General features: G+C 43.0%; 1 protein-coding gene across 12 annotated transcripts in view; it reads left to right on the top strand.

The window, feature by feature from the left end:
* Positions 1-11,750: 11,750 nt before the first annotated feature.
* Positions 11,751-26,913, top strand: part of LOC140133134 (uncharacterized) — a 75,921-nt gene continuing 60,758 nt past the window's right edge. For 9 of the 12 annotated variants that reach the window (XM_072152840.1, XM_072152839.1, XM_072152837.1 and 6 more), the window contains exons 1-4: positions 11,751-11,909; positions 14,808-14,883; positions 18,043-18,072; positions 26,649-26,711. In XM_072152840.1, the coding sequence (XP_072008941.1) occupies positions 14,830-14,883; positions 18,043-18,072; positions 26,649-26,711 (147 nt within the window). In that variant the 5' untranslated portion in view covers positions 11,751-11,909; positions 14,808-14,829. The other 3 variants (XM_072152846.1, XM_072152845.1, XM_072152835.1) reach the window with 2 other exon arrangements.

Here is a 26,913-nt window from a genome sequence, read left to right as displayed (position 1 = left end):
CCACAGGACACAGCCATACATGGAGCTACAGCCAAAGTACACAGCCATACATGGAGCTACAGGCGCAGTACACAGCCATACATGGAGCTACAGCCGCAGTACACAGCAATACATGGAGCTAAAGCCGCAGTACATAGTCATACATGGAGCTACAGCGGCAGTGCACAGCCATACATGGAGCTACAGCAGCAGTACACAGTCATACATGGAGCTACTGCAGCAGTACACAGCCATACATGGAGCTACAGGAGCAGTACACAGTCATACATGGAGCTACAGCCACAGTACACTGTAAGATAATAAGATGTTTTTACACAGTTAGGGTGCATTCACACTGCCATTGTGGGGACGCATATATGGCTGCAACCTTGGCTGAATGCTACAGTTATATATGGACCTTGATTCTGGCTCTGTATCTAATGTTTGATAGAACGTGTTTTACACTTCAATTAGGAGTAGTCTGGTAGTCTTTCTTATTACATGAAGGGTGGGCCCCCCCAAAAATTTTCTCTGGTGGGCCTCTGGCGGTACACCAGTCCGACAGTGATGGCAGTAATACAGTATTCATCACTACATTAGCTTCTAGTATAGTGTTATTATTGGTAATGTTGGCCTTTCTATAGTGGTCTTTATAACCACAATTATGCTTTTTATGTGGTTGTAATGGTGGCCTAATGATGTCAAAGTGTTATTTGTCTCTTGTATAGTGGTATTGTGGCGCTATTGGACTAAACTGCTGTGTTGGCACCTTGCAATAGAAACGTCGCCTTTGGTTTGCAGTTTGGGCACTCGGTCTCTTAAAGGATCGCCATCACTGATCTACTTGGTTTCTTCAGCAAACCACCTACTCTTGCAGAAGGTGTGATTCATAATCCTTCCTTGATTGTTTCCATGTATTTACTTTCAGTAGGAGCCAACCCATATTGTGCCTTTTTTTCCACTTCCAAATATTTCAACTCAGATTCTTTTTTACTAAATTCTCTCTTTAGTCTTAATATTTCTTTTGAATATTCCTTCTGTAATACAGCTTTACCATGGTCCCAACCCCAGATATTGCCCATTTCATCTGAAGTGTGGGATAACATGATCCCACATTCATTTATTATTTCCTGATGTGAGTCTATCTTATTTAGCCAAAATTAATTTAGCTTCCACCACCTCGTTTTCCCTCTATCTTCATCTTTCAACTGAACCATAATTGGCGCATGGTCTGAAAATGAACGAATACCATATTTAACAACCTGTGTTTCTTGAAGCAGTCTACCACTCCCCAGTCAGTGGCGTAACTAGGAGAGTCAGGGCCCCATAGCAGATTTCTGCATGGGCCCCCCTCCCCCTTAAAAAATATTCATATATACACACACGTTTATACAATCACACACACATAACATTCTACACTCACTTTTATATATTCGTACCCACATACATACATACATATACACTCATATGCACACATTTATGTACTCATATATACATTTATACACTAATACATGCAATATATAGACTCATAGTATATATACATAAAGTTTATGTGCATCAAAGTTGCATACAAGCTGTTTATATACATACATATAGCATAAATACATCATATTCTTTTACATACGGTATACACCCACTGTGTATACACATACATACAGTATAAAAACACGCTACACACATACTGAATCTATATACAGCATATACACACATACATACACTATATACAATGTATACATACATAATGCATATACATGCAGCATACACACATACATACACTATATACATACAGTATATACAGCAGATACACAAATATACCATATGCATATAAATATATATTTATATGCATGTGTCTACATACAGCATATAACCACACATACAGTATAAACAGCATATACACACACAGTATATACAGCGTTTACATACATTTGAATATACATGCAGTATATGCACACATACATACAGTATATACACACATACATACAGCAAATACACACATATACAGTATATACTGTACACATATACACACATGCATACAGAATGTACTGTACAGCATGTACACACATACATACATACAGTATATACTGTACAGCACATACACACATACATACAGCATATACTGTACAGCACATACACACATACATGCAGTATATACTGTACAGCACATACACACATACATACATCTAACTTTACATACATAGGGACACTTCTTGCAGACTTGCTGTGGGAGGCTGTTTCTTGGGAGTGTAGGTGGCCAACGCGCCCGGGAAGCCACAGAAGTAGTAGTCCGGCCGCACGACCGCGGATGCGGTAAGCCTGCTAGACAGCCATGGAGGGGAGGGGGATTAGGTCGGGGAAGGAGAGGGCCAGCCAGGCATACTGAGTCGGATGAGGGGTGGGGGGGGATTGGTCGCTAATGGGGGCGGGGGATTGGGTTCGGCTGCGAACGCAAACATACTGGACCGGGAAGCAGCGGGTGGCCTAGGCCGCGGAAGGTGTGGGCCGGCCAAGTACAGAATGGGATGGCCCTGGATGAACTAGACCGGCCGAGCAGGGGCGGACGGAGTGAGCCGGCCAGGTGGATTAGGTGGGCGGACAGAGACAGGGGGGCGGCACAGGTATTTCTGTACAAGGGCGGTCCCATCGCCCCACTATGCATTTATAAATTTTGTCTCTGCTGTTCATTCGGGCCCCTGTGCCGCCGGGGCCCCGTAGCAACCGCTACGGCTGCTACGGCTGTTGTTACACCACTGTCCCCAGTGCAAGATCTATTCTTGAAAAGCTATTATGCCAGTGGAGACACTGGAGCGACCTCAGGGGAAGGCCGGAGACTCTGGAGCGGCTTCTGGGAAAGCCGGAGGAGAACTTGGAAGCGGTGGAAGCATGGCGGCCGGCTGGAGTGGTTCTTGGAAAACCGGATTAGAGCTTGGAAGCTGAAGAAGCACGGCGGCCGGCTTTTGGAACACCGGAGCCAAGCGAGGCCGACATGGAAGCCGGACTTGTGGTTGCTGGCAATCAAACAGCTGTTGAGGCATGGAGACAGGCTGGAGTGGCTCTTGGAAAGCCGGAGCAGCGCTGGGAAGCTGCGGAAGTGGAGTCTGGGGTAGCCGGGAGTCTACCAGCTGTTGGAGCAGGGTGGCAACCCTACTGAGATCCTCTCCCCAAGAAAAAATCAGATGAGATTGCTGGGCGAGAACATCTGTCAGCAACTGGTATGGGTCTTTGGAACAGTCTATGATGGGATCTATGGTCTTGGCAGAGTCCATGGCTGGATCTTACTGTAACGGATCACACAGACAACAGAACTAAAAGTTTCTATGGGAAGAGTCCGGAGGGAGGAATCTGTGGACCAGTGAACCCTCTGGACCACCGCAGGAGATGGTATGAGGCCCGCGATGGCAGCCAAGGTACAGGGATGTGCAGGAAACATTCCAAGCCTGGGATGACAGCGGCAACACAGAGGAACACTGGCAACACTGGCACGGACTGCAGACACCGCTGGAGTGGAACCCTGGGAGGCACAGCAGGAGGCACGGAGGCAAACTGAAGACTTGATACAGGATGGCAGGAGCACACGGAGGCGTCTGGAAATGCTGGAAGACAGGACACACCAGGAGCATATAGGAACGCTGGAGACATACAGGAACACAGGAAAGCGTCTGGAACGCTAATGGGCTTTCTTTTCTACAGGAACGGCTTAGGGAAGCCTGGCATGGAAACCATAGGAAATCCTAGGAGAAGATCCGGCGGGGAGTGAAGGGAGGTGCCGGATTATAAGGGTGAGCCGGATTAGCGAACTCCAATCAGGAGGACGCTGGCCCTTTAAGGCTGGGAGAAGTCAGAAGTCAGCCTACACGCCGGGAGCTGGAGCACAGACAGGAGCCAGGAGAGGTAAGTGAGGGCAGAAAGACGGGGACCGACAGGCAGCGGAGCACGGGTGTACCCGCGATCCGCGACATGGATCGCGGGAGTTCCTGATGAGGAACGACCAGGACGCCCGGCAGACGTGGTTACCGAGGAAGTTGCTGTTTCAACACGATAACGCACCAGCACATTCATCTGGAGATGTCGCCGCCAAAGTGCATGAATTGCGTTATGAATTGCTGCGGCACCCCCCGTATTCTCCTGATCTGGCTACCTGTGACTTTTTCTTGTTCCCCAACATGAAGAAATGGCTTGCGGGAAAAAAAATTAGCTTAAACGAGGAAGTCATCGCCGAGACAGAGGCTATTTTGGAGAGTTCGACAAATCCTATTTTTGGAGGGGTTAAAAAATGGCAGGAACTTTGGGAGAAGTGTATCTTTCTAAAAGCGGACCAAGTTGATAAATAAAATTTTATTTTTTTTAAAAAATGGTGTCTTCATTTCTAACACGGATAATTATTGATCCACCCTCGTAAGACATGCCCTGAAAATAAGACCTAGTGCCTCTTTAAGAACAAAAATTTATATAAGACACTGTCCTATTTTCAGGGAAACAGGGTAGTAGATGGAAAAGTTCCTTCTGGACTATCGGAAGGCGGCTAAAACCCAAAACTGAGAGGAACCTCTCCTACATATCACCTTCTCACTATATAGTAGATCGAAAAGATCTTTCTGGACTATTGAAAATAGTCACTTTTAAATGAGGCAGCTAAATCCCATAAGTCAGACCTTACCTACATGACATCTTCTCACTATATAAGAAGAAGGAAGAGGTGGCCAAACCTCATTACTGAGAAGGAGCTCTCCCAGATGGAACCTTCTCACTATACAGTCAGGGCCACAAGTTTTGAGAATGAGTCTACTGCATCAGGTTTTATAATGGCATAATTTGCATATACTCCAGAATGTTATAAAGAGTGATCAGCTTAACAGCAATTAATTTCAACAAATTTCAACTTTATTGCAGGCCTGCTTTAAAAGGAGCAGCTAACATCGTTTCAGTGATTGCTCCATTAACACAGGTGTGGATGTTGATGAGGACAGGGCTGGAGATCAGTCTGTCATGATCAAGTAAGAATCACACCACTGGACACTTTAAAAGTAGGCTGGTGCTTGGCATCATTGTTTCTCTTCTGTTAACCATGGTTATCTCTGAAAAACACATGCAGTCATCATTGCACTGCACAAAACTGGCCTAACAGGGAAGAGTATCGCAACTAGAAAGATTGCACCTCAGTTAACAATTGATCGCATCAAGGAATTCAAGGAGAGATGTTCCATTGTTGCCAAAAAGGCTCCAGGGGGCCCAATAAGGACCAGCAAGCGCCAGGACCGTCTCTTAAAAGTGTTTTAGCTTTGGGATCAGGCAGTGCAGAGCTGCAGAGCTTGCTCAGGAATGGCAGCAGGCAGGTGTGAGTGCATCTGCACGCACTGTGAGGCGGAGACTCTTGGAGCAAGGCCTGGTGTCAAGGAGGGCAGCAAAGAAGCCACTTCTCTCCAGAAAAAACATCAGGGACAGACTGATATTCTGCAAAAGGTACAGGGAGTGGACTGCTGTGGACTGGGGTAAAGTCATTTTCTCTGATGAATCCCCTTTCCGATAGATTGGAACATCTGGAAAACAGCTTGTTTGGAGTAGACAAGGTGAGCGATACCACCAGTCTTGTCTCATGCCAACTGTAAAGCATCCTGCAACCATTCATGTGTGGGGTTGCTTCTCAGCCAAGGGAATCAGCTCTCTTCTAAGCCTTGCCTAAAAACACGTCCATAAATAAAGAATGGTAACAGAATGTCATCCAAGAGCAACTTCTCCCAACCGTCCAAGAGCAGTTTGGTGATCAACAATGCCTTTTCCAGCATGATGGAGGACCTTGCCATAAAGCAAAGGTGATAACTAAATGGCTCAGGGAACAAAACATAGAGATTTTGGGTCCATGGCCTGGAAACTCCCCAGATCTTAAAGGGGTTATCCGGGTTTTAAAAATTACCTAGGGCCGGGCCGGGGAGGGCTAGTTAAACATAATAAACATGTAATTACCTCGTCCGGCGCCGCTGATGTCCCGCGCCGCGGTCCCTTCGCCGCACACAGGGAGCTTCCGGTCCGCGATGTGGACAGCTCCTCCCATCCGTCCCTATCTCTCAGCGTTGTAAGCAGCGCCGGACATCAGCAGCACCGGAGGAGGTAAGTACATGTTTATTGTGTTTAAATAGCCCTCCCCAGCCCGGCCATAAGAAATTTTTTAAACCCGGATAACCCTGTTGAGAACTTGTGGTCAATCATCAAGAGACAGGTGGACAAACACAAACCAATAAATTGTGACAAAATGCAAGCATTGATTGTGCAAGAATGGACTGCCATCAGTCAAGGATTGGTCCAGAAGTTGATTGAGAGCACGCCAGGGAGAATTGCAGAGGTCCTGAAGAAGAAGGGTCAACACTGCAAATATTGACTTGCTGCATCAACTCATTCTAACTGTCAATAAAAGCTTTTGTTACTCAGAATATGATTGCACTTGTATTTCTGTATGTGATAAAAACATCTGACAAACACACATAAAACCAGAGGGCAACAGATCATGTGAAAATATAATATTTGTGCCATTCTCAAAACTTTTGGCCATGACTGTATAGTAAAAGGAAAAAGTCCTTCTGGGTACGTGTGCACATAACGGGCGCCCAGCTTGGTCACGGTGCGATGTGGAAAAGAAAAAGGGAGGTTTTTTCAGCTCACCCACTGTGTGCAGTCATATGTAGATCGCCGGTGCACGGATGAAACTGAGCCGGATCAGTGCTTGTAGGAAGAATGCAAATGGTAATCCAGCAGCCAGGCAGGTATGAAGACAAAATTGTGAATAAAAAAGTTGAAGTTTATTTCATCCTTTAAAAATATTAAAACGGTACCATGGTGAAAAAAACTGACGCATTTCGAACTAAATATAGTTCTTAATCATAGTCTGACCTTCACTGTGTGAGTCTGGGCTTTATGTGAATACAAGCGGAAGTGGGCGGCAGGAGAGTCCTTAATTACATCACAGGTGAGAAATCAAACACAGAAAATTCATTAAATAAATCAAAACAGAAAAAGTTAGAAAATAACACACTTAATATATATACATTAGGTCGTATCTTGAATTCAGGCCATGAGGGGCTCTGGTATTCATTGTCATGATCCAGAATGCCTCTCTGTTGCGGAGGGCTTTGACCCAGTCCCCGCCTCTTTTGGGACGTGTGACTCGTTCAATAGGTGTGACTGTAAGTTGCGAAGTTTCTCCCTCATGTGAGTCCCTACAATGTTTAGACACAGAAGATATGTTACGAGTGTATGTGTGTGTACAGGAGGATTGTGTGCGGGCTCCAGATAAATGTTCTGCAATTCTTTGTTTCAAAGTGCGCTTAGTGCTTCCTATATATTGGACAGAACATGCAGTGCAGGTGATAGAGTACACTACATAAGTAGTGTTGCAGTTTATAAATGAGTGTATTTTATAGTGTTTATTATTGTATATAGAAAAGGCAACTTTTGTATTCACTATGTATTTACATAAACCGCAACGAGATTGGGCGCACTTGTAGCTACCTGCACTCTTTAACCAAGATTGATCATTGTGGATAGATACGTATAAATTTGGGGATAACATATCCCCCAAAGTAGCAGAGTTTCTAACCGAGAAACTACATCCCGATGCAAGGATCTTGTGTAGAGTAGGATCCTGATACAATATTGGTATACGTTTTTTAATTATTTGGGTAACCTGGTTGTATTGACATGTGTACTCTGTAGAAAAAGTGATAGAATTATTGTTTTTGTTTTTTTTGGTCTTGGTGTGTGGCTGTCGATCCGGATATAACATTTGTGTCCTAGATTTATCTTCTAGACTCTCTCTGGTACGTGTAACATGTGTTTTGTTATAGCCTCTTTCATGCAAACGCTTGGTGATTTCAGTTGCAGTTTGTACATAATGTTCCTCTTGTGTGCATATACGTTTAGCCCTAATGAATTCTCCCTTGGGCAGATTTTTAATTACATGGGGCGGATGACAACTGCTGGCGTGCAAGAGGGTATTGCCTGCAGAGGGTTTACGATATAAGTCACATATGACTTTGTGGTTAGATGGATTTCCTGTTAAACGTAAGTCCAGAAATAGAAGTGGGGGAAGAAGAATATGTGAATTGAATATTGTAGTTATTGCTGTTGAGATAAGTAATAAAAGTTTTGATTTGTTCTTCAGCCCCCGTCCAAACCATAAGACAATCATCTATGAAACGACCATAGTATTTGATGTTACTGAGAAATGGATTGTCTAAAGTAAAAATTAATTCCTCCTCAAACCAAGTCATAAATAAATTGGCTAGTGAAGGTGAGAATCTGGATCCCATTGGGCAACCTTGTTTCTGTAAAAAAAATCCATTATCAAAGGAAAAATAATTGTTGGTTAGTAAGAATAGCAAAACATCGAGAATAAAACATATACATGTATCTGTAAAAGAACTATATTTCTGAAGATGGTACTGTATAGCTTGGATGGCTAGATGATGAGGGATGCAGGTGTATAAAGAAACAACATCACACGTAACCCAAAAAAAATTTGATTTCCATTCAAAAGAATCCATAGTTTTCAAAACCTCAAAAGAATCCTTAATAAAAGCTGGAGTTCTGGTAGTAAAAGGTTGTAGGATGGTATCAAGCCAAGTGGATGTGGATTCAAGGAGAGACCCGGTGCCAGAAATAATAGGACGCATAGGTGGCGGAAAAATGTCCTTATGGTATTTAGGTAAGCCATAAAATATGGCAATATTGGGATATTTTGGAACGAACATATCCTTAACTTTGTTGTTGAGAACACCTAAGGTTATGCCCTCTTGTAGTAAGGCAGAAAGTTTATCTGCAATAGAGGGTGTAGGATCCGTTTTGAGAGGTAAGTATACTGTATTATCTCTCAACATTTTCCTGCATTCCTGTGCATATAAATCCTTGTCAAGAATAATAATGGAGCCACCTTTATCTGCCTGCCTTATTGTAATATATGGATTATCCAGTAGATCCTTTATGGCTTTGGCTTCTGAGAAGGTGATGTTCTCTTTGGAGATGGAGTTGGTGTCTTTATATAATTCAGACAGATCTTTTTCCACTAACATCTGGAATTTATCCATAACTGGAACTCTTGAATTTATTGGATAAAAATTCGGATTCGATATACGTGTGATGTTAGACAGATCCATTTCAGTCGTGTCCTGTTGGTGGGAGGAAGCTTGTAATTCTAGTAGTTGCATTTTAGCAATTTTATCTTGAAAGTCTTTCATCTCTGAAAAAGACATCGTACCTTGGAGATTAAAGAAAAAATTGGGCTGAGTTGATGTCTGTCCATCACTGTCTTCTTGAAAAAAATGTTGAGCAACCTCACTAATTTATTTACATTTATTTACATCTTTGACAGTTTGATATAATTTCATCTTTGTCGAGGGTATAAAATGCAGTCCTTTGGATAATATTCTCATTTGTGCAGTTGAGAGAATGCATGCCGATTGATTGATCACAGAAAAGGAATTAACTATTTGTTCTTTCTTGGTTTTTTGTTTTCGTTCATTATTGTGTTTCCTGCCGGATCTGCGGTACCGTTTGCGTTTTTTGAACTCATCTGTATTTGATCATTTTTTGAACCCCTCCTTGTTTGAATCCCTGAAAATGAAACATTTTTCTGTGGAATAGTGTTTTCGGAGTCTGAAGCATCTGAAGTGTCGTATTCCGTTGAACTGTTTAATGATCTGGGATTTTTGTTTAATCTCTTTTTCAGAATAGACCTGGGGTAACGATTTTCTTTCCAGGTATATATTTTGTTCTGTTCATAGTCCCTCAGATCCCTTTCAAATTTTGTTCTCTTTAGTGTGGTTATTGAATCTTCCAATTTCTGTAATGAATTGTTGAGTTTAGTTTGTAATTCATTAAAAGCAGGTGTATTATGTTGCAATGTTTGCATCTTGGTGTTCAAGTCTCCAAGTTTGGTTTCTTCCTGCTTAATGATTAATGCAATAAGTTTTAAAGAGCAATCAGATAGAATTCTCTGCCATTCATTGAGAAATGTGTCATTGTATATGTTGGTGGGCATTTTCAAAATCCTTAAACCTCTTGGTATCATTTCATTTTCTAAATATTTTGTTAGGGTTATGGAGTCCCACCAAACTTTAGCATGTGAGGTCATTACTTTCTCCAGTTCATGCATTATGTTGTTTAGGGTGCGGTTCTCGTTACTCGGCGAGAAACTCTGCTACTTTGGGGGATATGTTATCCCCAAATTTATACGTATCTATCCACAATGATCAATCTTGGTTAAAGAGTGCAGGTAGCTACAAGTGCGCCCAATCTCGTTGCGGTTTATGTAAATACATAGTGAATACAAAAGTTGCCTTTTCTATATACAATAATAAACACTATAAAATACACTCATTTATAAACTGCAACACTACTTATGTAGTGTACTCTATCACCTGCACTGCATGTTCTGTCCAATATATAGGAAGCACTAAGCGCACTTTGAAACAAAGAATTGCAGAACATTTATCTGGAGCCCGCACACGATCCTCCTGTACACACACATACACTCGTAACATATCTTCTGTGTCTAAACATTGTAGGGACTCACATGAGGGAGAAACTTCGCAACTTACAGTCACACCTATTGAACGAGTCACACGTCCCAAAAGAGGCGGGGACTGGGTCAAAGCCCTCCGCAACAGAGAGGCATTCTGGATCATGACAATGAATACCAGAGCCCCTCATGGCCTGAATTCAAGATACGACCTAATGTATATATATTAAGTGTGTTATTTTCTAACTTTTTCTGTTTTGATTTATATAATGAATTTTCTGTGTTTGATTTCTCACCTGTGATGTAATTAGGGACTCTCCTGCCGCCCACTTCCGCTTGTATTCACATAAAGCCCAGACTCACACGGTGAAGGTCAGACTATGATTAAGAACTATATTTAGTTCGAAACGCGTCAGTTTTTTTCACCATGGTACCGTTTTAATATTTTTAAAGGATGAAATAAACTTCAACTTTCTTATTCACAATTTTGTCTTCATACCTGTCTGGCTGCTGGATTACCATTTGCATTCTTCCTACGGTGCGATGTGGTCTGCTCAGCGCACCATGACCGCACATAAGATTGCACATAACCTCATGACCATGAATGCTGGCCGTGAGCTGGCAATAACATGAGTGTGTACTTTTTGGCTCCCATATATGGTCGTGTGTACGTAGCCTGGGTCAATGTTGTAAACGGTACCAAATAAAATTGAAAATGTCACTGCAGTAATAAGAGAAGCTTCTTATGAAGAAGAGGCTTTAGCCAATTCACTGTGAAGAAGCCAAAAATTATGAGATGAAATCCAGACTCGGGGAATAAATTGTCTCTCCAGATTATGGGAAATAGAAGTTTATGTAGAGCCGGTAAATCCCTATGACTGGAGAGAACCAGCGCTATATGAGCTCTGGGAAATAGCCAATACACTGTGCGATGGCGAAATACTACAACTATCAAGGACCTTACCACTAGGGGGCGAATAGGTCCTTCCAATTTATAGACCAGCTAAATCCCATAACTGGGGAGAAGCAGTCCTTCTGAACCATGTAACATACAACTCTTGCTACAATGTATACGGAATGCATACAGAAGTTGGTCCTTTCTATCCACTCTCTGCCACCTCCAGGTGTAATCAGAGATTACTGTCTGCCTCCAGCAATTAGAAGAAAATGTGTAAAGATCACGCCCCTTATTGGGAGTGCTCCACCCCTTCCCGTGACATCATACATACCAGTAGAAACTCATTTCTAGAGCTTTTGATCTCTGCTGTCCTGCATTTCGGTGGCCATTTTTTGGAAGACCATGTTCTTTATACACTATAGCTTGTTCAATGAGCTCAAACATCATGGATGCCGAATGTGCGGAAGTATTCTTAGCATGACCATCGTTTTATTTTACCTCTAGTGCTTGGAGGTGCTTATGATATTGGTGAGTTCCTCAGGCTTTGTGTGTCTGTATGAATCCCTTGTGTATCGAGATAGTAGTTAGATATTCAGGATCCCTTGTGGTTCCACATGTTTGGGTCTGTTTTGGGGTGTAGAGCCATGTACATCCGTGTGTGAAAACTATTCCCTGTATATCACTTATGAACACCACAGCGCTCTCATTGTGCACAAATTAACAGAGCGTAAATGTGACTGAAAGCATCCAGGTAATATTACGGGACAAACCATAGAAAAGAAACCGAGAGGGGTGTCCAGTGTTTTGTGCTTCGTAGACATAGAATGAACAGATGACATGTACACGTATTGCATATACATGTATGTAGTGTCTGGTATATATGGTACCATATTCCATATACATTTATGTAGTGTCTGGTGTGTATGTATAGTACCACATTCCATATACACGTATATATGTATGCTTGGTACATATATTCCATATGCATGTATGTAGTGTCTGGTATGTATGGTACTATATTCCATATACATGTATGTATGGTATACATATACCATATACATGTTTGTAGTGTCTGGTGTGTATGTATGTATAGTACCATATTCCATATACACGTATATATGTATGCTTGGTACACATATTCCATATATAAGTGTCTGGTATACAAATATCATATACATGTTTGTAGTGTCTGGTATGCATGGTACACATTCCTTATACATGTATGTAGTGTCTGGTGTGTATGTATGGCATGTAAGTATGTATGATATCATATTCCATATACATGTATATATGTATGATTGGTACACATATTCCATATACATGTATGTAGTGTCTGGTATGTATGGTATACATATACCATATACATGTTTGTAGTGTCTGGTGTGTATGGTACTCATCATATTCCTTATACATGTATGTAGCGTCTGGTGTGTATGTATGGCATGTATGTTTGTATGGTACCATATTCCATATACACGTATATATGTATGTTTGGTACACATATCCCGTATGTGTAGTGTCTTCCCGGTTCTTTAAAGAGAACCCGTCATGCAAAATAACCCCCCTAAACTAAATATATTGTCATAAACTGCCATTAGAGAGCATTGCCTCTATCCCTTCATTGTCCCTCTACATGCCTGTAAACCTAAGCAATGAGGTCCTAAAGCTGTATGTAAATGACCTGTGAAATGTCCAATGAAGCATTAGCATATTCAAGCTGTCCACTCTATTCATGAGTGGGAGGCACAGCCACACCCCCAGTGCTTGACTGACAGCCTGTATAATGATGTGAGGCTGTATAATGATGTGCTTCCTGGTGCTGGTGGCCACGCCCCCTGCAGCCTGTGTGTGTGTATAGGAGAGATACAGCAGCTCCAGGCAGCCATGTTACAGCAGAACATGTCAGATTCATGTGTAGCTGATGTCTGTGTCTCTCACCTGTATATTAGGAGGATGCAGCATGTCAGCAGATGCAGCACAGATACCAGCAATGCTTTACTATACATTACACACAGACATGAGCAGGGGGAGGGGTAACAGGGGTGACATCACTGCCTCTGACCATGTGACCAGCCTAATTTACATGATAAAGAATAGATGATTTTACAATGATTAATGTATGAAATAACTAGATAAAGGCTGTGATGGGATCCTTGTGAGCTGCTCCAACAGGTAGAGGTGACAGGACTAGTGACACAGATTTGATGACAGGTGTCCTTTAACAAATGGAATAAACACTGTACACTTCTAACCATGTGTAGGATGATGTAATTATATGATGTTACCTGCTTTTTTCATCTTTAGGATTTTCAGAGGATTTACTTGATGCCTGTGTATATGGAATATAGGGGGAATTAATCAGTGCTTTTTTGGCGTAGACGCATTTACATAATCGCCATTTATTGTAAGAAATTGTGATTATTCTTGCGACTACGTCACCTCCACGCTATGTCAGCATGGAGGGGCTGCAAAAGGATGCTGCCGCTGGTAGTGTGGGCCGGCAATCGGTGTTCTGCTTTGTGCCTGCCCACTTTCTAAAAGCCTGTGAACATTTATTGCTGAAAGTTCACACAATTTGTGTAAAAGCTGGCAGGTGCATCAAGAGGTATAGACAAGAGTATGATAAATCCCCCCCCATGTGTTTATTCCACATTATTCTGCACACGTTCATTCCATGTCTAGGATGTTCAGGAGATTTGCTACATTCCTGTGAATAGGGCAGTTTCTAGATAATTTATCAAGAAGACTCTGCCAGGACTTAACAGGGCGGACCAAAGGAGTCTGCTCCCCATTCAGTCCATTACCTGTCCAAATCTTATGCCACTTGTGCAGTTCTTGCCACCGAGTTTTCATTATTCTGACAGAGCCCTACTGTGTAAAAATGTTAAAGTAGTCATGGATTAGCGGTAAGCGAGAGTAGGAACTTGCTTATGGCACTACCCCGCCTTTCATGAATTGTGTGTGTGTGTTCTCCATTACTATTTTTTGCCTAGGATGAGGTGCTTATGAGTAGTTGCATGAATGCAGTATTTGGTTTCCAGGGTGGTGTACTGTCATCATTGTCGCTTCTTGGCTACTTGTTTACTAGGTTGGCCCTTTGAAGTTGCGCAGTGTGAATCTCGGACCAATAAAGGTTGTGCATCCATAATCTACATGTAGATGCAATAAACCCAGCAATCATGTCTGCTGAAACACAGCAACATCTCAGAATTACATGTAAAAAGGTTCCATTTAAGCAATACTATATAAGAATTTCAAATCCCATGTCTGATCTGTGAGGCACCAGCAAAGGTTTGTCCCCAAATGCATTTCCATGTATAGTAGAGCAGACTTCGAGAGATTGACTAGCTGCACACTTCTTGAAAACTGACCTAACAGACGAGATAATATGAAAAAGATTTTTAATATGTTGTTTTATTGTCTTAGATACTATTTTCTAAAAAGCACTATGAATCGAACACGAAAACGCAGCAAGAGAGGTGCTGGTTTTAATATAAAACCTGTAAGTATTATTGTTTGTTGTTTTCCACAATTGAGATTTTATAGATTTGACTGAATAAACCATGGCAAAAAACACTGTTTGAAATGCTGCATTTTAACCCTTTAAGGACCATTTTCATATTTTTAGCATTTCCATTTTTCACTCTGCCTTAAAAAAAAAAACATAACTTTTTTATTTTTCCATTTACAGACCTGTGTGAAGTTTTTTTTTTGGGGGGGGTAACAAAGTATATTTCGTATTGACGGCATTTCATATTTCATACCAATGAAATTGTAGAAAAAAACCCCCCTCATTTTCTTGTGGACACAGTTTTTACAACTTTTACTGTGCACACCTAATGACACTTAAACTTTATTCCTTGGGTTGGTACAATTGCGGGAATACTATAGTATTGCAGCATTATGGGAAGAGCAATCATACCCACTATGGGTCCTGAGAAATTGTAAAAAAATAAATAAAGGAAACCCAAGTTAGAATCACCCCCTTTTTCCTATATCAGAAATAAAAAAAATTAAAATGTTAAAGGGGACCTACCACCACGATTCTACCTCTAAAGGTAGAACGGGTGGTAGGTGGATGAATGGGACGTAAGGATAGCCCTTTTTGGGCTAATCCTTACGTCCCGGCTATCCTTTTGTAAACTTTAATCAGTTGATATGTTAATTTAATTAAGCGGCTACTGGGGCGTGGAGTAGCCGGACATGAGGCTACTAGTCGCGGCTACTCCACGCCCCAGTAGCCTTGTTCCTCCGCCTACCATGTAATCTTCGGCGCGCAGCACCTCGTAGCTGCGCGCCCTCGTCCGAGCACCCGGTGTCTGCGCATGCGCAGTAGCGCCGGCCTCGGAGCTACGGCCGCGCACCCGTAGGCCTGCGTCCTGCGCATGCGCAGAACGCAGGATATTCGCACGAGGGCTGCGCGCCGAAGATTACCCGGTAGGCGGAGGAACAAGGCTACTGGGGCGTGGAGTAGCCGCGACTAGTAGCCTCATGTCTGGCTACTCCACGCCCCAGTAGCCGCTAAATTAAATTAACATATCAACTGATTAAAGTTTACAAAAGGATAGCCGGGACGTAAGGATTAGCCCAAAAAGGGCTATCCTTACGTCCCATTCATCCACCTACCACCCGTTCTACCTTTATAGGTAGAATCGTGGTGGTAGGTCCCCTTTAAGTATAGCCGTGTCCTAGTCATGATCTATCAAATGTAAAAATGATTATGCCAGTTAACCCTAACAGAAAATAACTCCCAAATGTCTGAATTGCCACTTTTTTGCCATTTGAAAAACATATAAATTTGATTAAAAAGGGACCAAAATGCTAGCAATGAAGACGCCTCTTTACAAAGAGGACTCCATACACAAGTATGAAAAAGTTATTGGCGCCACAATATGGCAAAAGATTTTGTTTTATTTTTCCCTTAATCAGACCGACCCAAAGAATAAAAGGGAGGTGTCATTATGAGCTTGAAATGAAAGTCGTAAAATCTTTCTTACCCGTGCCGTACTAGTACCTCCTGCTTCTGGCACCGGCTCACAAGCGTAACCAGTGCCAAAAGCTGCGGACGTCAGCTGCATTTTACAGCTAACAACCATGATCGGAGATTCCTCCGATCTTGGAAGTTAATCTCTTACACTCGGCGTTCAAGCATGGCCGCAACGCGCAAGGGGCTTCCGATGTGGATCAGACCCGCACTCCCTGCTTACTGGGGGCAAGAGGGTGATCCTTGGATAGCAGCCCAGGGGTTCAGTGAGTACCCTGAGGCTGCACGATCTCCTCTGAATGCTGGGCCCTGTCTCCAAACTGGACCCAAAATTAATCTACTGATCATGTGCAGCATGCTCAGTGGGTTACATAACACAATGCAATACATTTATATTGCACTGTGTTTGCTCAATGTGAGTTTGAACAAGCAATGAAAGGAACCTTTTTAAAACAATAAAGGTTTTTAATAAAAATAAATTAGTCCTCTAAACAGCAACATCTAATAAAGTACAAAATCACAAAAAACACCACATATTTGGTATTGCTGCGTTTGTGATCCATAAAATAAAGATAACAAATTATTTTTATGTTATGGTGAACGGCCCAAATAAAATGCATTTTCCACACATCCAAAAGTTAATAAAATCTCCTCTAAAGAGATTAGAGTACATCTAATCTTGCTGAAAATAAGCCCTTATATGTCCAAACAAAATATTATATAGCCTTTAAGCTGTGACAAATCTGCTCTGAATGGCGCTCCTTCCCTTTAGTGCCATAGCACTAAATGTTAAAAATTGCACCGAAAGTTTTAAGCCACATAACGTTCTACAAAAGTAAGATTATGCATAAAAAAAATCAAGTCAACATAAAGCAGACATTCATTAAATATTAGTTATAAAGTTACTTTGGTCTTGTGAAAAGTTGAAAATTTAGTATTTCGAAAATCAAGAATATTTTTCAAATTTTCACTAAATGCATACATGAATGTAAAATATAGCAACCAAATTTATTAACGTAAATGAAGTGTAATGACACTAGAAAACAGTCTCCAAAACACCAGCTTATGTCTAAACATTATAGATTAGATTTGAAAAAATGGGCTGTGTCAGGAAGGTGAAAAGTGGCCAAGTCACTATGAAGTACAATTTGTCATGTAAAAAAACCCAAAAAATGGCATTGAATTGAAGGGTTTAAACCGTGAGTGCTTGATACCCATGCAGAAAACAATTGGGTCACAGAATACATAAAATCCGTGGATGTGTTGTCAGAGAAGTGTGCACTTTTGGCAGGTTTTTTTTTCCCTATGAATTAATATTTCAAGAAAAGAAATATTTTTAATTATGACGTTGGGGGTCACATAGTATTGAGGAACCCATTCTGATTATGTGCTCTGCTTTTTCTATCCTATGCACTGTACTGTTCTAGTAGAGGACACTGTGCTGTGTGCTGTCCTCAGCATCATTGTCCCCAGAGCTGTCGACACCTTATCTCTGCCAATTCAAGTGTTTCTAAACTGTCGCAGATAATGGAAATAATGGGCTGATTATGGCTACATGGTGTAACCAATCGCTAGATGAATTTAAAAGGGCATAAAGGGTCTAATAACAGTAAACTGTACCTTGTAATATGTGTGGTTTATTTTATTTTCCTGTATATTAATTATTTCTTCCTTTAGTTTCAGGGATGGCATCGTTATAAATGTGAGGTGAGTGGATCTGTAATATGACATAATGGTTTGTATTGTTTCAGAATTTTCTGTTTTCCCCTGCAATGTCCACTTTGTTTTTGATACTCTACCTTTTATTTAGACCCCTTCACCCGCACATTGGGAGAAATGACATGGGTTTTTTTTTAAACCATTTTCTTATTTTTATTTATTTAAAATGAAGATAGTTATCCTATAAAGACCAATATATGGCAGGACAGTGTATCTTAATGTTGCAGGATAATGTAACTTGCTAATCCTTAAAATGTTTTATTTTGAGGCCACATGCAAAGACTGTTATGGAGGCCGTGATCTGGCTGTAAAATTACAGGCGGCCCCCATTGGTTTAGAAAGTGAAAGTTTGGGATGTCGTGTGTTTTGCCATTTAACGGAGGCAACACTAAGTTTCTATGGAGAGGTGAGGTGTGTGTGTAGTGTTCTCCTGCACCCAGACGCACGGTCACCCTGGTTACAGCCTAGGTGAGCACACATTCGAAGATTGAGAGAGAGCTCTGTTACGTCATTGGGCAATTAAAGTCATGTGGGCTGGGTAATGTCATCTAAGGTTCTGTTACATCGGCAACATCTTCCGCATGTATGTATCTGATCACATGAAATAACACCAGGAGGATGGGGAGGCGTAGAAGTCCATGGATGCATACTGTGATTTCATCAGATATATACGTTTTAGATGTAACAGGACCTTACATGACATCACCCAAGTCATATAAGAAGCATGAATTGGGGGGGGGGATATTAAAGAAAGCAATTGCCACCTCTGACACTACAGTCCAGCAATGTGTCTCCCATCAACCCTGGTCTCTGTATATAGAGCAGCAGTCATTGTGGGTCCTGACTGTGGTCTTTGCTTACACATGCTGCAGGCAGAGGCTGCTAAGGGAGCATGCTGTGGTCCTGACATTACTACTGCATCTCTGTATACATACACAGACCAGGGGGTGATGGGAGGAACATTTCTGGACCGGAGCGCTAGAGGGGGGTGACTACAAATGCTTTCTTGTTTTTGCAGCCTTCTCACTCCACTGGTAACAAACAAAGCATGGACAACCCCATTAATTATGAAGGCCATGTCTGTATATGTGTATAATAGGGACATAAGTACACGGAGACAGAACCAAAACCACATTCCTGTATTGCATGCAGAAATGTGATTAATGTATAATACCAGCTTTTACTGTAAATCCAGCAACTCGTACATGACATCTAGTAGTCGCAGTGTTGCCCCCTCTAGTTACAGTTGTAGTTCAAGTAGTCGCCCGGTTGCTGTCAAGCCCTAGTACAGGTACATGGGCCGGGCTGGCCGTATACCACATGGGCCGGGCTGGGCTGGGCTGGCCTGGCCGTATACCACATGGGCCGGGCTGGGCTGGGCTGGCCGTATACCACATGGGCCGGGCTGGGCTGGGCTGGCCGTATACCACATGGGCCGGGCTGGGCTGGGCTGGCCGTATACCACATGGGCCGGGCTGGGCTGGCCGTATACCACATGGGCCGGGCTGGGCTGGGCTGGCCGTATACCACATGGGCCGGGCTGGGCTGGCCGTATACCACATGGGCCGGGCTGGGCTGGCCGTATACCACATGGGCCGGGCTGGGCTGGCCGTATACCACATGGGGCCCGGCGGGCTGGGCTGGCCGTATACCACATGGGGCCCGGCGGGCTGGGCTGGCCGTATACCACATGGGGCCCGGCGGGCTGGGCTGGCCGTATACCACATGGGGCCCGGCGGGCTGGGCTGGCCGTATACCACATGGGGCCTGGCGGGCTGGGATGGCCGTATACCACATGGGGCGGGCTGGGCTGGGCTGGCCGTATACCACATGGGGCGGGGCGGGCTGGGCTGGCCGTATACCACATGGGGCGGGCTGGGCTGGCCGTATACCACATGGGGCGGGCTGGGCTGGGCTGGCCGTATACCACATGGGGCGGGCTGGGCTGGGCTGGCCGTATACAACATGGGGCGGGCTGGGCTGGGCTGGCCGTATACAACATGGGGCGGGCTGGGCTGGCCGTATACCACATGGGGCGGGCTGGGCTGGGCTGGCCGTATACCACATGGGGCGGGCTGGGCTGGGCTGGCCGTATACCACATGGGGCGGGCTGGGCTGGGCTGGCCGTATACCACATGGGGCGGGCTGGGCTGGGCTGGCCGTATACCACATGGGGCGGGCTGGGCTGGGCTGGCCGTATACCACATGGGGCGGGCTGGGCTGGGCTGGCCGTATACCACATGGGGCGGGCTGGGCTGGGCTGGCCGTATACCACATGGGGCGGGCTGGGCTGGGCTGGCCGTATACCACATGGGGCGGGCTGGGCTGGGCTGGCCGTATACCACATGGGGCGGGCTGGGCTGGGCTGGGCAGCCGTATACTCCTGGGGGCGGGCTGGAAATTAACTGGGGGGGGGGGGTCTGTGACCAATGCATTTCCCACCCTTGGCTTGTACTCGAGTCAATAGGTTTTCCCAGTTTTGGTGGTAAAATAAGGGGTCTCGGCTTATACTCTAGTACAGTGATTTTTACTAGTGTGCTGCGACACATGGTTGAGTGTGCCGCGGGGAAAGTTCCCCGAACTATGGTGCCCCTGTGTAGTGCTGCCGCCGCGCCCCCGTGTTTTTGCCCCCATACTTACCTACAAGCCCCGCGTCGGCGATCCGCCCATCTTCTGTAGCTCCTGCACCGGGCGGCCCATGTCACATGACTGACGCGACCTGAACGTCGGGTCGCGTAAGTCACGTGAGCAGAGGCGCGCGGTGCAGGAGCTACAGAAGGTGGGCGGATCGCCATTAGGAGTGAAGGTACGCGGAAGAAGACATCAAGGGTAAGTATATAAGGTTATTATTTGTATAGGGAAGGAAGCTAGGGTCTTTTTTTTATTAGTAAAGGGAGGCCTCTAGGGCCTTTAAATTAGTAAAGGGAGGCCTCTAGGGCCTTTAAATTAGTAAAGGGAGGCCTCTAGGGCCTTTAAATTAGTAAAGGGAGGCCTCTAGGGCCTTTAAATTAGTAAAGGGAGGCCTCTAGGGCCTTTAAATTAGTAAAGGGAGGCCTCTAGGGCCTTTAAATTAGTAAAGGGAGGCCTCTAGGGCCTTTAAATTAGTAAAGGGAGGCCTCTAGGGCCTTTAAATTAGTAAAGGGAGGCCTCTAGGGCCTTTAAATTAGTAAAGGGAGGCCTCTAGGGCCTTTAAATTAGTAAAGGGAGGCCTCTAGGGCCTTTAAATTAGTAAAGGGAGGCCTCTAGGGCCTTTAAATTAGTAAAGGGAGGCCTCTAGGGCCTTTAAATTAGTAAAGGGAGGCCTCTAGGGCCTTTAAATTAGTAAAGGGAGGCCTCTAGGGCCTTTAAATTAGTAAAGGGGGGCCTCTAGGGCCTTTTAATTAGTAAAGGGGGGCCTCTAGGGCCTTTTAATTAGCAAAGGGGGGCCTCTAGGGCCTTTTAATTAGCAAAGGGAGGCCTCTAGGGCCTTTTAATTAGCAAAGGGAGGCCTCTAGGGCCTTTTAATTAGCAAAGGGGGGCCTCTAGGGCCTTTTAATTAGCAAAGGGGGGCCTCTAGGGCCTTTTAATTAGCAAAGGGGGGCCTCTAGGGCCTTTTAATTAGCAAAGGGGGGCCTCTAGGGCCTCTTAATTAGCAAAGGGGGGCCTCTAGGGCCTCTTAATTAGCAAAGGGGGGCCGCTAGGGGCTCTTAATTAGCAAAGGGGGGCCGCTAGGGGCTCTTAATTAGCAAAGGGGGGCCGCTAGGGGCTCTTAATTAGCAAAGGGGGGCCGCTAGGGGCTCTTAATTAGCAAAGGGGGGCCGCTAGGGGCTCTTAATTAGCAAAGGGGGGCCGCTAGGGGCTCTTAATTAGCAAAGGGGGGCCGCTAGGGGCTCTTATTTTTATTAGGAAAGGGAGGCCTTTTATGACTGTTTTAGTGTCATTTTGTGCTATTTTGGTTGGTGGTGTGCCCCAGGGTTTTCTAAGTATAAAAAGTGTGCCGCGGTTCAAAAAAGGTTGAAAATCACTGCTCTAGTACATACAGTACCCAATTGTTTTTAAGTTTGTTTTTCCATTACATTTTGTACTTTAAAATAGTGGGGAATTTTGGTTGATATATTTAACAATTAGATATTCTGGTGCGACAAGAAAAGAGAGCGGCACTCACCATTGCTGTGAAAGAAGTTGATTTCTTTATTTCGGGTGCATAGTACAGGGAGGAGCGGTACCGTGGCGACGGGTCGTTTCGCGCCTACTGGCGCATCATCAAGCCAATGACGTCACTCACCCGCGCCACGCCTTTTATATGCGCGGTTGCCGGTGAGTGTCGCCATGGGAACAGTATACAAATAGCAAGGAACATGCGTGAAGACATGGTGAGTATAAAAACAATAATACGAAAGTTTCTTTTTTTAAAAACATAACAGGATATTGTGCATAGAAAAAGAACTAGACTTCTTAGTTGTAAAAGTCAAAGAGATGGGAGAGGAGCTATGTACATCCGCCTTTAGAAAAACCACGGCCACCAACTCCATGCTACACTTCAACAGTTTTCACCCCATCCACACAAAAAATAGCCTTCCATATAGTCAGTTCCTCCGTCTTAGAAAAATTAATAGCACGGATATACAATTTATGAATCAGGCAAAAGATCTAACTAAACGTTTGTTAGATAGAGGATATCCCAGTGAAGTGTTAAAAGAAGCATATCAAAAGGTTAGCAATCTTTCCCAGGAAGCCGTATTGTCTGATGGAAGGGGACGGAGAAAAAACAGTGGTCACCAAAAAAATAAAAAAAAACGAGAAAAAATGTGCCTTTTCCTTTGAATATAGTCCATGTGAGGGTATTATACGACAGGTGATCCGAAAAAATTGGAACATTTTAAGACAAGATCCTCAACTTCAGGATATTACATCCACAAATCCCGTGGTAGCATTTAGACATTGCCCCACGATTAAGCAAGCATTGGTCAAAAGTAGATTTTCCACCACACAACCAACATGGTTAGAAAAAAGTATCCCAAAAGGCAACCATAAATGTGGCTCATGCTAATTTTGTACTTTCAACAGTTAGTTAAAATCAATAGAATTTGGAGGTATATCCCGGAAGGTTGATTCCTTCATTACATGTAAATCTACATACATTGTTTATCTCATTTTTTGTCCGTGTAAACGGTTTTACATTGGAAAAACTATACGTAAACTGTATATTAGATTTAGAGAGCACTTTAAGTCAATCACTACAGGGAATGGTTGTTCTTGACTCATAGAGCATGTCAGAAAGTGTCATGATGGCAACCCTGAAACTTTAAAATTTGCAGGCATCACACAGGTTACAATTAACCCCTCCGGAGGAAACAGGAACTTAAGTCTATTGAGAGAGGAAAGCAGGCGGATAATTGCCTTTAACGCCACTGGCGCCCTAGGATTGAATGAAATAAATGACTATAGTGTGTTCCTATAAAATGATCTTCTATAATGTTTATATACCCTCCTAAAAAATTAAATTGCTTCTGCCAGATCTAATTAGATCAATGTCCGAGTGCAGACATAAAAAATGTGAAAACACGCTCATTAGCAAATGATGATTACTATTTTCTGTGCCTCTTATCAGCATGAATATACATGCACAATATCCTGTTATGTTTTTAAAAAAAGAAACTTTCGTATTATTGTTTTTATACTCACCATGTCTTCACGCATGTTCCTTGCTATTTGTATACTGTTCCCATGGCGACACTCACTGGCAACCGCACATATAAAAGGCGCGGCGCGGGTGAGTGACGTCATTGGCTTGATGATGCGCCAGTAGGCGCGAAACGACTCGTCGCCACGGTCCCGCTCCTCCCTGTACTATGCACCCGAAATAAAGAAATCAACTTCTTTCACAGCAATGGTGAGTGCTGCTCTCTTTTCTTGTCGCACCTGAATATCTATTGGACTTTTGTCTACTTAGCTGAGCACCACCAGCAGTGTTAATGATTATAAAGATTGTATCATCGGAGTCCGCTACAGTGATATAACGGTGCCGTATGATTGACATGCACCACGATCAGTAAAATTGAATTGTGCCGAGCGCTATCTTCTGCTATTTTGTATATTTAACAATTATTTATGAAAAAAAAGTGAATTTTGTAAACATTTTGAAAAAATTTGCTATTTTCAAACTTCAAAATGTTCTGGTTTTCAAATTGATAGTCTTATTAGCCAAATGAGTTATTAACTAACATTTACCATAGCTCAGCTTTGTGTTGGTGTTATGGCACGGAGCGGTAGGGAAGGAGCCATTGAGCTTTTGTAGGGCATGAAGTCTTCAGGTCCCATGACGTGTTTGTAGAGCCCCTGGGGCCACGTTCACGTGGCATTTTGGTTGCATTTTGAAACAGAATCCAGGGCTTCACCTGTGATTGCATGTTGAGGTAAGATTTCTTTTTCTTCACGATCAAATAATATGTTGGAATTACAATGTTACCATAATACCTAAAATTCAAAAGGCGGTAAAATTTACAAGAAACCGCATTTGCGCAATTTTCTTGTGGGCTCACTGTACACTAGAAAATAGCATCTCTAATATATTCTTTGGTTCGGTGTGATCACTGAATACCAAATTTATAGAGGTTTTATTAGAGTTTACCAAAAATTAAAAACTTGTGTTCCAAAAAAAATGATTACCTTTACCATATTCCGACTACAATAATTTTTTCATACGGATTCGGCTAATGTGTCCTTTTTTCTGCGGGATGAGCTGAAGTTTTCACAGTTAACCATTTTGAGGACTGTGTGACCTTTAGTTTTTTTTTTTTATGGGTTGCGAAATGGCAAAAAAGTGTAGATTTGAACATTTGAGCACATTTTTCCATTACAGGGTTCACTGCTGGGAATAACTGTGAATAATAGCTGTATAGATTGGATATTTTGGGGTGCAGTGATGCGTAACTTTTTTTTTAACTTCCACTTTTTTTTTTATTATTCATTGTTTTATATGTGTTGAGGACTTTTGGGACATTTATATGAATATTATTATTATTTTGTTTGTTTTTTCTTTTTTTATTTTTACAATGCTACCTTATGAACTAGTGATCATGTGATCACTAGTTCATACTAATGCACTGCAATAACCATGTATTGCAGTGCATTAGAAATGTCAGCCTATGTATCTACTCGGCCTAGCCATGGACAGAGCAGGCAGATGCCAATAACAGACCTGGGGACCTAATGACCTTCCAGGGTGACATAATTGTAGGTCCTTTGGATATGTGCATGGGGTACAGTTTGCTAATGTAAAAAGGTTAAATGACCTGTGATGTGTGTAAAGCTGATAGCCTCTCCACTAGTATATAATATAAGTGGAAGAAACACTGAAATTGCACAACATGCTGAACAAACTACTAGGTCAGTGTCATGTACCAAAAACCAATCACTAATAAAGATAAAACATAGAAATATTTATTGGTATACTCTAAAAACACCTAAAAGGCACTCCCAAAATGTGCCATCCTATCTCTGTAAAAATGAGACAGAGTAATCCTCCTCACTAATGCCTAAATGTCTGGCATACACATGGACAAAGTGCAGATAGTACAGGTCAATAATACAACAATGGAAGATAAACATACTAGCTGAATGGAAATGTGAATATTATAAATAAATATCACCCAAGTCCATGTGTGTAAGGAGGAGAAAACGTCCCCACGCGTATCGCCGCGCTCCTGCGGCTTCCTCAGGGGTAACTGGATACCAAATGATCCTTTCTTATATATATGATTCATGTGATCTCGGCGGATGACGTCACTTCCGGTTTGCGGTCGGCGGCTGACGTCACTTCCGGTTTGCAGTCGCAGACCAGAAGTGACGTCAGCCGCCGACCGCAAACCGGAAGTGACGTCAGCCGCCTACAGCAAACCGGAAGTGACGTCATCCGCCGAGATCACATGAATCATATATATAAGAAAGGATCATTTGGTATCCAGTTACCCCTGAGGAAGCCGCAGGAGCGCGGCGATACGTGTGGGGACGTTTTCTCCTCCTTACACACATGGACTTGGGTGATATTTATTTATAATATTCACATTTCCATTCAGCTAGTATGTTTATCTTCCATTGTTGTATTATTGACCTGTACTATCTGCACTTTGTCCATGTGTATGCCAGACATTTAGGCATTAGTGAGGAGGATTACTCTGTCTCATTTTTACAGAGATAGGATGGCACATTTTGGGAGTGCCTTTTAGGTGTTTTTAGAGTATACCAATAAATATTTCTATGTTTTATCTTTATTAGTGATTGGTTTTTGGTACATGACACTGACCTAGTAGTTTGTTCAGCATGACCTGTGATGTCATCCTGGCCACATGACATTAGGCCACGCCCCTCGACTTGCTCTAAAGATCCCTAGATACCAAGCAAGCTTATAACTCTGATTTTATGTAGATCTAAGGGAAACAATGGTTAGCTAAACGAAGGGTGTCAGATAGTTACTAGGGCTACTAGGACAGGTTTTAAGTTGTGCAAAATAGTTACATGTTATCATGCTGTTGGAAATGTGTTCCCTCTTCATAAATAGTGATATATATATTTTTTTTCTATAGGAATGCAATATTGCTTGTACATCCTCTGCACAGCTAGAACAGCATCTAAAAGGAAATAAACATGTAAGTCTTTTAAATATTTGAAGGTCTACTACTGAACAGCATTACCTGTAATTAACCCCTACGGGACTCCGCCTCTTTTGGCCTTAAGGACGCGGACCCATTTTTCAAATCTGCCCTGTGTCACTATAAGTGGTTATGGTTTCGAACGCTATGAGATTGTTTTCTCGTGACACATTGTACTTCAAATTAGTTTAAAAATTTG

Source organism: Engystomops pustulosus, chromosome 5, assembly GCF_040894005.1.
Source record: "Engystomops pustulosus chromosome 5, aEngPut4.maternal, whole genome shotgun sequence".
Taxonomy (NCBI): Eukaryota; Metazoa; Chordata; class Amphibia; order Anura; family Leptodactylidae; genus Engystomops; species Engystomops pustulosus.
The sequence above is the reverse complement of the archived record's forward strand: the minus strand, read 5'-3'. Positions and strand labels throughout refer to the sequence as shown.